The sequence below is a fragment of the Brassica napus genome, chromosome C4, assembly GCF_020379485.1.
Source record: "Brassica napus cultivar Da-Ae chromosome C4, Da-Ae, whole genome shotgun sequence".
Classification (NCBI taxonomy): Eukaryota; Viridiplantae; Streptophyta; class Magnoliopsida; order Brassicales; family Brassicaceae; genus Brassica; species Brassica napus.
Window position 1 is genome coordinate 46331763 of NC_063447.1, and position 15911 is coordinate 46347673.

Consider the following 15911-nt stretch of genomic DNA (forward strand, 5'->3'; position numbering starts at 1 on the left):
AGATTTATATTATCGAGTAAATAATTAAACATTTAGTTTTTGTTTAATTTTTTAAATAAACTATATAGTTTAAAATTTGTTTTCATTGGTTTAAGGTACTAAAGATTAATCATTGTTAGATAATATGATTTTTGTTATTTAAAAAAAAATATTTACAATTTTAAAAGTTAACATCGATAAATATTTAAATATTTAACATATGGAGGTATAGTATTACAACATTAAATTATATATATTTAATTTATACTATCTATAAATCCAATGGATCATCTATTGCTTAAATCCAATTATTGATAGTACAATAGAAATTTTTGGTAGACCCAAAATTTAAATGATAAGATTATAGATTAAATGTAACATGACTTTCTAGAAATAAGTCTATTAGGTCTATTTTTCAAAAAATCACACATGAATCAAGGTCGTAACTTCTGTTTTAATATATAAAAATTATTACTTTGAATATACGGCAAATCTCCAAAATAGCACCTTTTTAAGTTTATGTCACAAAAATAGCTCTCAAAAACTAAAATGACAAAAATAGCCTTTTATCTTTTGAAAAATTTAATTTTTTTTATTTTTAAAATTTGAAATCTTATCTCGAAACCCCATTCCCCAACTCTAAACCCTAAAACATAAATCCTAAACCCTAAACTATAAACCCTAAATCCTAAACCCCACTCTTTAACCCTAAACTCTAAACCCTAAACTCTAAACCCTAAACCCTAAACCCTAAATCCTAAACCTCACCCCTTAACTCTAAACCCTAATGTCTAAATTAATTTACCATTGGGGTATAAGTGTATATTTATCTCTTTTGATAAAACATTAAATGCTATTTTGGTCATTTTTATTTTTACGGGCTATATTTGTGACAAAAACTTTTTTAGTGTTATCCTACTCATTTTCTCTTGAATATATTGTTAATATCATCTTGAACTATATCATATAATAACGTTAATACAAGATAGATTATGCTAAAAGATATTACAGAAGTCAATCTCACACTCGTTTTTCATAGATGTTACGTGGTCAATTTGTCACTAAACCGTAATCATGCATGTTGGTGCCCACGACAAAAAGTGCAAGACTTGAGATTTAAGGATTGCATGAGTTAGGTTCCATTTTCCAATCACGGACCTAACTTAACAGTATGACATTCCTCTTAACCTTTCATTTGCAGTTCTATCACGTATACTTGCATAACATTATCCCACTTTTTTTTTTTGAAATTTAATATTATCCCACTTAATTATGAAAAGTTACCAATATAATACAATAAAACAACATTATAAACAGTTTGTCGACCACTTTCTCTGAAGTAGATGACTCACCAAGAAACATTGAAGATTGATGATGAATTGTTAGGCTAACAACCGCTTTACTTGGTTAAGTTTTTCAAACCTTTTTTTTGTAAAAAGAGTGCGACGAATCCCTTGAAGAGGACGTAACTCCAAAGTGTACAGAGCTATATATACTCTAAAGGATTATTAATCAATTCCTAATACTTTATTTTTCTTTGTAGTAAACTAAACATTCACTTAGTTCGTAACTTCTTATGTAGCGAGTATCATTCACTAACTTGGTTTTTGTGATCCATTGGCTATGATTGGTTTTAATGTGAACGTTAATATTTACGTGTTCTTTGTCAAAAAAATAAATATATATTTACGTGTGCATTAAAATTTTAAACAATTATTTATAAATCTTAAATCGGAAACTTTTTCAGATCTTAGAAAATTATATCTAGTCTTCATTTTTTTGAACGAAACTATTACCTTGTTTTTAACACTGAAATACTTCATTAATTAATCTAGGGACCAGAGGTCAAAGTTAGGGGAGTAAAACCGCAACGAACCGTAGAAAATTTATTTTACTACCATAGGACAACTGATATTTGTAAAGAATAATAAGAACATAAATTAAAATTACAATACCGAACTATAAAACTAAAGAAGAATTGCAGAGTCGAGATGATTAATCTCTTTCTTTAAATCTTTAAACACCCCGTAGTGTGACGGTTTCATAGCGCTCAGATTTCCAGGATACAACTGCAGCACTGTTTCTGTTTACTTTCACCGAAAAACAGAATCTATCGAACCTAATTTTGTGATGTACTCTCAGACTCAAAAAAAAAAAAAATACTAACATAACTATTCAAAGTAGGAGAAAGTGATTTGTTGTTAAAACTCTATTTTTTCTATAATGCTTACAAGCCCTTTTATAGAAAAATAATGAGAAGCACAAATTCATTCTTCAACACAAAAATGAAACCTTCATGGTGCACTAATAGAGACTTTAATTCTTGTCAATTAGTATGTGAATTTATTCCACATTTTGACCAAGAAATTAAAGAATAAAATTATTATTGTTTTGACCAATTCAAACAAAATAATATAATTTAAAATTAATTTCTTTTTTTATATTTTATCAATATAAAAGATCAACATATATTTGATTTAAGTTAATGAACATGAATTCCAACTAACAAATCAAAACTCAAATTCAAGTTTAAATATCCAATGAGTATATTTGCTACTTTGTACAATTTTCTCAAATCACACACATTAGATCTCCATTTCTCATTCAAATAAAACTTTATTTTTGACATATGAATACATTATTCATAATGTTCAAAAAATAGTTCCAACAAGAACAGCAGAAAAGCCAGTACCAGTAGGCACCAGAAACAAAATGAACAAAGGATTAAGCACAACAGAGGCTCTCCTGACAGAAGCAGAGAAAACAATATAAATGAGACAGAAATGACCACAGACAAGTTAAACGGTTCTTGCCTCTAACTTGTGATTTATTTTGTAAAATAAAAATTGTATATATTTTTTTGGTAAAAAAAACTGTATACATTATACCTCTTAAATATTAAGTTCTTTACACAAAGAAAATCCCCTCAATATGAAACTTCTTCTCACACATAGAAATTCAGGGAAATCAAGGAAATCACTATGAAACTTCTTCTCACACTTAGAAATTAATGAATGATTAGCAAAGGATGATTATATAATGGAAGTAAGTATATATCGTGAAAATGTGGTGTGAGGGAACATGAAGGACACCCGGAAAATTACAAATATGCATGAGCGGGAAGTTTAATCAGAAAGTAGTTTGGTGAATGAGATAATTAAGCTCTATACCAACTGTTTTTTTCATTGTCGGGCAACATTAATTACCAACGCAACACTTTGAATTGCTTATCAATCTGAAATTGAGAAACGTGTATAGTGGCTAGGGAGCAACCGCGTCACAAATACACGGTTCAAGTTTTGGATTCATGAAGTTGTTGAAAGTAGATATAAATTTACTACTACCAAAACATCTACTGATTTTGTAAAGTTAATTTCTGTGTTTTCACTCCCATACTGATAAGAACACTGTGATATGTTACTAATTCTAAACTTTTACTGTTAGATCCGCTTAAATCTAATTGAAGAAGTTGATAACTAAATGGTAATTTTAAAAAGAATAATTGCACCTCGTATTTTTTCAGAATCTTGGTATGAGGAATGTATCATATATATAAAAATAATAAAAACTTAGGTTGTTGATTAGTATATGAAGTTTAAATTCTCTATGATGAAATTTTACAGACAATCAAAAAAATAAAATACAAATACTTACAAAAATAACAAATACTTTCATATGTCGAGTTCACTTACACTTGCAAGTTTACGGAGACATTTGCACTTATTACTATATTGAATTAATAATGAAAACATGAAGAAATCCTTAATTAAAGCTTGTTGCTGATGCAGCAGCAGACGCCACTTAGGAAAGCTACTAATGTCCAAACTTGTATCTATGTTCGCTTCGTCCTTCACTCTCTATAAATTCACTTAGTCTCTTCTCACTTTCACTCATCAAGTAATACTTTTATTTCACTTCTTTAAAATTTAGAGTCCATTTATAAGTTGTGCCAAAAAGAAAAGAGTTATTCCTTTTATACATTGTTCTTACAACTACTATATATCTAATATTATACTTATTATTTAATTATTCTCCTAAACATGTGTACTGGAAAATCATCACACACAAAATCCTCACCCAAGGTTATTCAATAATTGCTACTTTTCACACCAAATTCAATTACTAGTTACTTTCGTGCACGTATGTGTATACGCATTGCATGTAAATATGTTTGCAGGCATATAGAAAATAGGGTACCTGTGTTTTTTTTTTTTTGTAAACACAGGGCACCTGTGTTTATATGTACATTAACTAAGTCAAAGAGATTTAAACTGACAAAATTTTCTCCTTATTTTTAAAAGTTAGGGAAAATAAGTCCAGCTTCTTCTGTACTGTCCCTGGGTTCCGACAGTAAAGGAATGGTGAGATGAAGATTCTTTCGTTTTATTTTCTTGTGGGGCATTAATGTTTCTTGTATATATAGTTTTAACCATTACTTCTTTTAATCAAATTTTCAATCTTTTTGTGGGTGCAAAACTAATTTTGGTAAAGGAAAACACTTGCTTGAAGACTCTAACTTGTTTGTATATGTTTGGACTAAAAAGGTCACTTGATGGACATTGAGTTTCTGCTTTGCAAAGGTCGTTTAGCAACAAGATAATAAATCGACCAGTACCCATAGTTTTTATTATTAAAATAAATATAAATTAATTAATATTCAAATGATGAAATAACTATAACTTTTCTGCCAATATCAGTATAATTAAGTTACAGTTTGAATGTTCTTGATAGAAATATTACTAATGAAATCGGCATTTTCTAGGAATATCCGTATAATCTGTCTTTCACAATCTCACTTCATGAAAAGTTTCACAAGGTTGAGTTTTTTGGGTGTGTGTGGTGTGGACGTGTAGTCAATCTGGAAAGGTTCCATTTCTATAACAAACTGATTAACTAGTATTGCTTGTTGAGTTCTACTCTAGGTATATTACACGTTGGTTATGCAAAAAGGAGTAAATAGTATCAAAAATTTTTTCCTGATGGACTTGTATAAATTTTTTTCCTGATGGACTTAGGATTCTTAATTTCTTACAAGAACCTGACTAGTAAAAGTGTGTCACACGTTTAGTTATACTGTAGGTATATATTATGTCTCGACTGAAAGTTGTAAAACAATAGTTTTATTTGAATGCACTTAATACTATATTGATCAATGTGAATCCTCATATATAACAATTCAATTTCTTCAACTATTCACTGAAAATTCTATTGTAGAACAAAGTGGAACTCAAAGATAGAGCGCATGGCAAAACCAAGGCAGCCGCTGCTAAGGTATCCATATAGAGATTCTATGATCAACTATGAATTCTTAAAAAAAAAAAAAATATGGTAACTATTATCCAGTTTCCACTTTCCACAATATAACTCATAAAAGAGAAAAGGTGTATGTTACACGAAAAATATTCTACTCAAGAAAATATACAAGTTACAACTCTCATCTACGTACTCGTTTTACTACGGTTTATGTCACTATAACTGTTATAGATATGCATTATGTGTTTATATGCAGCATTAACACCAACGGTCTCAAATGATTTGAGATTTGTAGACACACTTTTATTAGTCAGGTTCTTATAAGAAATTAAGAATCCTACAATATTAAATATTTTGAAATTAGTTATAGAAACATATGTTTTTTTTATTTCTATATCGGCACTCCCTCAAATTATCCAATATTGCGCAGGCTAAAATACCGTTTTACGTGAACATATTTACTGTACGACTAGTTAACAACTTAACATGCATGTAACTAATGTTTTCCAATCAATCAGAATGTTGCAAAGGCACCAGCAAAAGAGAACAAAAAGCCTCTTGAGTTCAAGCTTCACTCTGGCGAGAGAGCAGTGAAACGTGCCATGTTCAACTACACGGTTTACACGATCATCCTTAATATTGTTTAATTAATTTTGCTTTTCAATTTCCATGTAGCTCATTCCTCGTATTCTCAGGTTGCAACAAATTATTATATCACAAAACTACAGAAGAAACAAGAGGAGAGGTTGCAAAAGGTAATCTACAAAACAAAACAAAATGCTTACTTAGCATCTTGTTAGAGAAAAACCTTAGCCAATTCAAACAAAGAAAATAGTACTCTGACCTGTATCCTACTAACACGGTACCGTACTTTTATATGACCATGAAACTGAAGATTTAATTAATTTCTTGGTGTAAGGTCTAAAACGGAATTTTGGTTTGATATGAGTCCTGTGAACACACCTTCGACCGTACATAGATATATAACCGGAACTTCTTAAACTAAAAGAGTAGTGTACTTGGAATCGGTTTAAGAAGAATTCTCAAAAATAAACCTTTTTATTAAACCGAACCGTGGAACAGATGATAGAAGAGGAAGAGATTCGTACGCTACGGAAGGAAATGGTTCCAAAAGCTCAACTGATGCCTTTCTTCGATAGACCGTTCCTCCCACAGAGGTTAGTTTGGTCCTAAAGCGACTTTAATAATGCAAAAAAAAAAGAGTAGTATTAAATGATTCAAATGGTTATTAATTATGAATCTAAATATTTCTTTTTCTTTTCAAATCAATGTTTTGGGTGTAGATCGAGCAGACCATTGACGATGCCAAAGGAACCAAGCTTTGGAAATGTAAACAGTACTTGTTGGACTTGTGTCTTCAACAACCAACACTATCTCTACCATATTCATCATGCTCATGCTTAAATCTTGAGAGCCACTAGCTCAGTTAGAGGCTTTTGCTAATTTTCATTTCAAATCTTCCTTTTCCAAACTATCTTTTTGTTAATCTTGGTAAGTTTATGTCTCTTTTCTTTGGTCCTTTCCTCTTCTCACTTTTTCGTAGATTTAAATAAATGACTGATTTCAATTGATCTCATTTCCACGTTGATATACTTCCTCCGTTTCAAAATGTAAGTAGTTTAGACTAAAAACACTAATATTAAGAAAATTGGTATTTTAAGAAAAATAATATTTAATTAATTAGTTTAACCAATTATAAAAAATTAATATTATTTGATTGGTTACACTATATCCAATAAATGTAAAAGTTATTTAGATATTTAGAAACTACTTATATTTTGAAACAAACGGAGGGAGTATAAGATAGTCAGTCTTGTCATTAATACTTTATCTCAACATGCCCATTGGAGATACAAACGTTTGCTTGTTTTTCTATATCTCCTCGTAATAGTCTGGTATCGTCAATGGTTGAAAAACATGAATCACTAAAAGTCTACAACTTAGAAATGATACTTGATTGATGTTTAAGAATTTGCACAAACTAATAAAAGTTAAATATATATTTTTACCTTTTAACTTTTAGTTTTTTTTAAAGTTTTGTTTGTTTCTCAATAAAGTTAAACCATTCGTATTTTTAGACTTTGATTTATGTTTCTAGCAAAATGCATTAACTAAAATCGAAAACATTAGTCTTTCAAATACAAAAACAAAAGATAAGACATGAGGGGGGGGGTTGTTAACATGTATCCTCTTTTTTGTCTTTTTACATTTTAGATTCTTATTCTTTTAGATTATTGGAATTTGGTTCACTATTTTCTAATTATGCACTATCTAATCATTCTCACGATAACCATCATCATTTGAAGTTTGATAATCTATTTTTTGTTCAAAAAATTGCAAAACGAATAAAGAAATAAGTAAAAAATATAAATGTATTTTAAATATTTAATTGATTCACATCTAAAAATAACATAAACTTTCGCTATTTTATTATTTTTTACTATTTTCTATTATTTCATTTACAATTATATATTTATCTTAATATTAACCAAACTAAAGCAGAACACATAATCTAAACAGAAAACCTCCATAATCACAAAGAAAAAAAATACCAAAGTAACTCTAACTCAATAAAGGTCCAGAGCTCAAAGGCGATCAAGAACGAAAACTAACTTACCCCACATTATCGTACAGTGTCTTGGCAAGAACAATCAAAGTCAGAAAAATGTAGAAAGATAATCTTGAGATAAAGAAATCCCTCGAATACAGAGGAGTGTGATCAAAGACCAATGCAAAGAACCAAGAAAGCGACTTAGAGGAAGAATAATCAACAGAAGGCCAAAATCACCACGAAGCAGGAATATACATACATAACTAACGATAAGCACAACCACCGGCTAAGAGGTAAAAAGCACTTCACAAACTAAACATGCACAAACAAGACGCCTATGCCGGTGAAGAACCACAAAGCTCTGGATAGAAGAGACCAAATCTCCAAGAGACTAATACCGCACACTTATACTAAAAGAAGCAAGGGAAGAAGAGAACAACCTGAGTGAGGGAGAACGGAAGCCATCCCCCGAGAAACCAGAGACCAGAATTGAGACCAGAAACAATCTTCCAAATCTACAGAGCATACTCGGAGGAGAACAATATCCAAACCTGGAGTGGTAAACATGGCGAATGAGAGAGTCACAGAGATGCAAGCAGCGATGAAAGCTGCAACGAGATGAGGGAACATAGATGGAAGGGTAGACAAAACGAAATTCATCAAATCGTGGAGCCGTACTCGAGCTATAGAATTTATATCACCAAAAACCATATCTTGAAAACCAAGACGAGAAGGAACTATCGATGGTAAGCTAACGACGAGGAAAACAACTTCAAAGACGACTAAACTCTTACCCAACCTAAGGAGATGCAGTTCCTAACATGAGCCGAAATCTAAGAAAGAAGTGGAGAAAAAAGTGAGGATGAACAAAAGCACATATGTGAGTCTTTTTCGGTGATGATGAGAATCACATCACACCGGAAAGGTAAACTAAATGCATAGATGGTGACGGCTCAATGTAAAAATATAGGGAGGGAACACAAAACATCTTAAAAAAGTAATGTTCAAATTATTAGAAAAAAATATTAATTTTACCCAGAAACTATTAGCCTTAGAATCAAAAAATGCCTAAATGTAGAATTATTGAAATTCAATATGCATTACATCACAAACTCACTCCACCACTAATAAGTATTATTATACCCACAACAACACACAATTAAAAAAACAAACACATAATATATTAGCATATCACTTATTACTACATAACATAATAAAAATACCAAATAATACTCTTAGCAAATAAAGACGATCACATAATTAGTTAACTATATCATCCAAAAAATAATAATTAACAACAATAAAACAATATTCCACGCGAATATGCCCCTAGTTTTGTACACAGAAGAAGTATGAGTAATTAATTATAGTTGAAATGATTTACTGTTTGAAATACAAAAAATTGGATGTTTCAGATATTTAAATCAATCATGCTAAAATCATCTCGCTCACGCGCTGACAAGAACTTGAAGTTTGCCTAAAACAATTTCCAAAAAAATCACTTCCTATTTTGTACAAAAATGTTGTTTTATGAATGTTTACACTACTGACAAAAAAAATGTTTACACTTATTAAAAAATAATGTTCATTCATAAATGTATAAATTTGTTTATTGAATATATACATTTTATTACTATTAACAGATGAATATACATTAAAACTTAAAAGAGAAAATGATTAGGATAGCACAAAAAAAGTTTTTGTCACAAATATAGCCTCTAGGGAGGGGGGGGGGGGGGAGATTTGTTAACATGTATCCTCTTTTTTGTCTTTTTACATTTTAGATTCTTATTCTTTTAGATTATTGGAATTTGGTTCACTATTTTCTAATTATGCACTATCTAATCCTTCTCACGATAACCATCATCATTTGAAGTTTGATAATCTATTTTTTGTTCAAAAAATTGCAAAACGAATAAAGAAATAAGTAAAAAAGTATAAATGTATTTTAAATATTTAATTGATTCACATCTAAAAATAACATAAACTTTAGCTATTTTATTATTTTTTACTATTTTCTATTATTTCATTTACAATTATATATTTATCTTAATATTAGCCAAACTAAAGCAGAACACATAATCTAAACAGAAAACCTCCATAATCACAAAAAAAAAATGCCAAAGTAACTCTAACTCAATAAAGGTCCAAAGCTCAAAGGCGATCAAGAACAAAAACTAACTTACCCCACATTATCGTACAGTGTCTTGGCAAGAACAATCAAAGTCAGAAAAATGTAGAAAGATAATCTTGAGATAAAGAAATCCCTCGAATACAGAGGAGTGTGATCAAAGACCAATGCAAAGAACCAAGAAAGCGACTTAGAGGAAGAATAATCAACAGAAGGCCAAAATCACCACGAAGCAGGAATATACATACATAACAAACGATAAGCACAACCACCAGCTAAGAGGTAAAAAACACCTCACAAACTAAACATGCACAAACAAGACGCCTATGCCGGTGAAGAACCACAAAGCTCTGGATAGAAGAGACCAATCTCCAAGAGACTAATACCGCACACTTATACTAAAAGAAGCAAGGGAAGAAGAGAACAACCTGAGTGAGGGAGAACGGAAGCCATCCCCCGAGAAACCAGAGACCAGACTTGAAACCAGAAACAATCTTCCAAATCTACAGAGCATACTCGGAGGAGAACAATATCCAAACCTGGAGTGGTAAACATGGCGAATGAGAGAGTCACAGAGATGCAAGCAGCGATGAAAGCTGCAACGAGATGAGGGAACATAGATGGAAGGGTAGACAAAACGAAATTCATCAAATCGTGGAGCCGTACTCGAGCTATAGAATTTATATCACCAAAAACCATATCTTAAAACCTAGACGAGAAGGGACTATCGATGGTAAGCTAACGACGAGGAAAACAACTTCAAAGACGACTAAACTCTGACCCAACCTAAGGAGATACAGTTCCTAACATGAGCCGAAATCTAAGAAAGAAGTCGAAAAAAAAGTGAGGATGAACAAAAGCACATATGTGAGTCTTTTTCGGTGATGGTGAAGATGGTGAGAATCACATCACACCGGAAAGGTAAACGAAATGCATATATGGTGACGGCTCAATGTAAAAATATAGGGAGAGAGCACAAAACATTTTTAAAAAGTAATGTTCAAATAATTGGAAAAAATATTAATTTTACCCAGAAACTATTAGCCTTAGAATCAACAAATGCCTAAATGTAGAATTATTGAAATTCAATATGCATTACATCACAAACACACTCCACCACTAATAAGTATTATTATACCCACAACAACACACTATTAAAAAAACAAACACATAATATATTAGCATATCACTTATTACTACATAACATAATAAAAATTCCAAATAATACTCTTAGCAAATAAAGACGATCACATAATTAGTTAACTATATCATCCAAAAAATAATAATTAACAACAATAAAACAATATTCCGCGCGGACACGCCCCTAGTTTTGTACACAGAAGAAGTATGAGTAATTAATTCTAGTTGAAATGATTTAATGTTTGAAATACAAAAAATTGGATGTTTTAGATATTTAAATCAATCATGCTAAAATCATCTCGCTCACGCGCTGACAAGAACTTGAAGTTTGCCTAAAACAATTTCCAAAAAAAATCACTTCCTATTTTGTACAAAAATGTTGTTTTAAGATTGTTTACACTACTGACAAAAAAAAAATGTTTACACTTATTAAAAATTAATGTTCATTCATAAATGTATAAATTTGTTTATTGAATATATACATTTTATTACTATTAACAGATGAATATACATTAAAACTTAAAAGAGAAAATGACTAGTATAGCACTAAAATTTTTTTTGTCACAAATATAGCCTATAAGAATAAAAATGACCAAAATAACACTTAATGTTTTATCAAAAGAGATAAATATACATTTATACGCCAATGGTAAATTAATTTAGAAATTAGGGTTTAGAGTTAAGGGGTGGGGTTTAGGATTTAGGATTTAGGGTTTAGGGTTTAGAGTTTAGGATTTAGGGTTTAGGGTTTAGGGTTTAGGTTTTAGAGGTTAGAGTTTAGGGTTTAGAGTTTAGGGTTTAGGATTTTGGGTTTAGGGTTTAGAGTTTAGGGTTTAGAGTTTAGAGTTTGGGTTTTAGGGTTTAGAGTTTAGGTAGAGTTGAGAAGTGGGGTTTTGGGATAAGATTTCAAATTTTGAAAAATAAAAAAAATTAAATTTTTCAAAAGATAAAAATCTATTTTGGTCATTTTAGTTTTTAAGAACTATTTTTGTGACATAAACTTAGAAATACGCTATTTTGAAGATTTGCCCAACTTAAAATTTATGTTTAAGAAAGAGTTAAAAAAACCCATCACAACGAAACACAGGGAATCGAGACTCATGATAGGTTAATAGACACTATGCACAAGAGTTTGCAAATTCAAATCCATTTTTTTACATTTTAACACTTTGGATCATCTTTTCTTTCTTCTACCTAATTATTCAATACTAAATTTACTTTTATATCTTACAATAATTTTGTATAATAAATTCAACACCCTATCCCACCATACCTCACTATTTTAATTTCATATTTTTATTTTTATATACTTACATAGTTACATATTAATAATATTAATAAAAATTGAATATATACTAAAATAACTAAGATTTAAATAAAATTTAACAATTAATTGGTTTTTGTTTAATATTTATTCGTGTATTAAAAATAATTAATTGGTTTTTGTTTAATATTTATTCATGTATTAAAAATCAAACTAAATTTTATTAAAATATAGTAAAATGATTTTATTTTTTGTAACCAAATAAAATTAGAAGAAAGTTTCTCTTTATATAATATAAAATATAATAAATTTTGATGTAGAAATAAATAAAAATAAATGAATTGACTTTATAAAAATCAACCACAAATAATTAGGACAAAAAAAATATCAAATATATTAATGGGACATTTGGTTCTATAACAAAAAAAAATCACCAAATGACTATATCAAGCTATAGGCTATGATATACTTTCTATATTATATCTCTTTTATTTTATCCTTACTCTTTTTTTTTTCTATTCTCTCGTCTCGAGCGTTTCTAATGATATAAAGATGAATTTTATATTACGCTTCTCACACACGCACACTCTTAGTATTTTACATATTTAAACATAGTTTTTTTCTACACATAACATGATTTGAAACTTTCAAAACAAACATATACTTTTTATTAGATTTTATACAATATTTCATAAATTTGATTTTAAATCTATATAATTTTACACATGCATATGGTATAGTTAGATTTTACTGTTCAAAAGAGAAACAATAATATTATGTTATATTCTATTTAAAAACATAAAATGGAATGTACTCTCCGTTTTTCTCCCTGTTTAGATTTGTTCTACGTGTACACAGAAAATAGAATAATACGTGGACGAATTTAAGTATAATCACACACTCAAGGAGAGATTAGTTGTTTAGTAGGAAATACATTTATTTTAAAATTTTATACTGAAATTTTATCATTTTGTGGTTCATAAATAAAAACGTATTCATTTATTCTGGACACTGAAAACGTTTTTACTATAATTTTCATTATTTTCTGTTAAGCTCTTGTTTATATATCCAAACATATTTTAGTGAAACAAATAAAAACAATAAACTTTTTACACCCACACTTTATCGTTCAGCTCTAACATGTAATGAAAATGTTTCAAATGTTGGAGAAATCTAGTTTCATGAATTTCTACACAAATGGAAATATGGAACATCCATCGTTGCTGGAAGAAAGAAAAATCATATTATGAAAAAAAAAAACTCTGAATATTGTGATGAACATTGCTCATTTGATCATTTTGTGATGGAACTTCATGCAACATTACAATTACATGAAAAAATATTGGGTAAAAAAATCGGCGCTTACGATAACACTAAAAGTATGCAAAAAGCGGATGTCAGAGATTGATGTGTTAGACTCTTAAAGTAGTGGTTCTAAGATCATCTTCGAAAATGAACTCTATTTTGAAGTTTTCAAAACACTATATTTGAAGTTTAAAGGTGTTCTTTTCCAAAATAAAAACTTCAAACTCAACTTTAAAACTATTTATATTTTATAATATGGTCATTATATTTGTCATAACTAATTTGAATTCATAAAACTTTTGTAAACAACTAGCACATATATAAACATATTACAACAATATTAATTAATAAAATATTTTATGAAAATATAAAAATTAAAAAAAAAATAATTTAATTAATATTAAACTTCAAACATAATACCATATTATTTTATAAAATGATTTCTGTAATTCATATATGATCTATTAGTGCGTTTCGAAGTAAAAATGGCTCTCCTCATTTTTACTTTGTAGATTACGAACTAAAATTTCTTGAAATCGGATAATATTGATACTTGTAAATACATTAGACCGGAACAAGAAAGTAAAAGAGAAACATCAAATATTGCTAAAAGACTAATTTCTTTTGATTATATTAATACTCGTGAATATATTCGATATGAACAAGAATGAATTGTACGAAAAAAGACATCAAAAACAACAACAACAACCATCTTCAGTTACACACAAAAATTTGGACAATATTTGAAAATTTTGAAGGTTCATGATCAAACTTACCTGACTATTAGTGTTGTTGTAATATTTAAATTTGTGTAATATTTATGTCTTCATGTAATTTTTTAAAATCTTTTTCTTAAGTTTTGTTTTGTATATTATTGTTGTCTAAATCTAGCTTAAAATATTTTCAATCTTAATTTAAAGTTTCATTTAATTTTATGTGTAAAATTTAAAATCTTTAAACAAAATTTAAAATTTTTATGAGATATAATTTTTTTAAGGATTAAAACAATAAACGAGAAAATATTTATGAATCATAAAAGTGATGTGTGATTGTAGGGACCAAAATGCAAATAAAAATATGAAACTTCACATTTGAAGTTTTTGAAGAGTGAAACTCCAAATATAGAGTTTCACTTTTCAAAACTTCAAATTTGAAGTTTCATCTTTTCATTTGCAATTTAGTCCTTACAATTATACATCATATTTATATTTCTTAAATATTGTTTTGTTTAACTTTTTAATCCTTATAACTTTTATATCTCATAAATATTTCAAATTTGTTTTATAAATTTAAGTTTTACACATGAAATTAAATAAAAAATTTAAAATAAGATTTATAATATTTTAAAACTAAAATTAAACAACAAGAATATTACAAAAAACCATAATAAAAACTTATTAAAAAGACACATGAAGATCAATGGCAGAAGCAACAGTTGAAAAGACGGAAAATGAAGATATCCGATTTCAGCAATTTTTGGCTCGTAATCTACTAATAAAAAATAAAGAGAATCATTTCTTACTTCGAAATGTACTAGTTGATCATATATGGGAGCATTACGGAAATAATTTTATAATAATGTAATATTTGCTTGCAGTTTAATATTTCATTATGTACTTTTATTTATAATTTTATATTTTAATGTATGATTTTTTTAATTAATATTTCTGTAATATATATATATATATATATATATGTGTATTAGTTATTTATAGAAGTTTTATGAATTTACATTAACTATGACAAATATAAGGACTATAGTGTAAAATATAAATAATTTTGAAGTTAGGTTTGAAATTTTACTTTTGGAAAATAACACATTGAAACTTCAAATATAGAGTTTTGGAAACTTCAAAATAGAGTTCATTTTTGGAGATGGTCTACGAGAGAATGTGAGAGTGAGGCAAGTTCTTTCAACTTGCAAAATTTAATATATCTCGGGAGTGATGCAACAAAAACATTTGAAATAAAAGTAAATACACAACCTTGGAAACATCCAATAAATAATGAAATAATTCAAACAGTTGAATGAGTTGGCGTCAAAATCAATCAAAGGCTAAAATCACTTAAACATGGAAAAACGTATTGCCTACGTAACCGAGCCAAAAATGTTGGAGAATAATTCCGCAACCATAAATCTGAATATACTTCATATATTTATTGAGAATTCGGCCAAAAAAAACCTTAACTTTGCACGAATTGCCAAAAGAAACATAAACTTTTGGGCTGACCAAAAAAACACCAAACTTTCATTGACTTTAGAATTA

The 15911-nt window shown here is 28.7% G+C and overlaps 1 protein-coding gene across 3 annotated transcripts; it reads left to right on the forward strand.

Moving 5' to 3' along the window:
- The first annotated feature begins 3858 nt into the window (after positions 1-3858).
- Positions 3859-6822, forward strand: LOC106374665 (protein TPX2-like). 3 transcript variants are annotated; one of them, XM_022702273.2, is made up of 7 exons: positions 3860-4061; positions 4281-4340; positions 5194-5250; positions 5751-5849; positions 5928-5987; positions 6316-6410; positions 6537-6822. In XM_022702273.2, exons 1-7 carry the CDS (start codon positions 4020-4022, stop codon positions 6655-6657), a joined length of 534 nt encoding a protein of 177 aa, XP_022557994.1. In that variant the 5' UTR covers positions 3860-4019; the 3' UTR covers positions 6658-6822. The 3 variants fall into 3 exon arrangements, with proteins under 3 accessions (XP_048612187.1, XP_022557994.1, XP_013670093.1); XM_048756230.1 differs by lacking the exon at positions 5194-5250 and having other exon boundaries at positions 3859-4061; XM_013814639.3 differs by lacking the exon at positions 4281-4340.
- The last annotated feature ends 9089 nt before the right edge of the window (positions 6823-15911 follow it).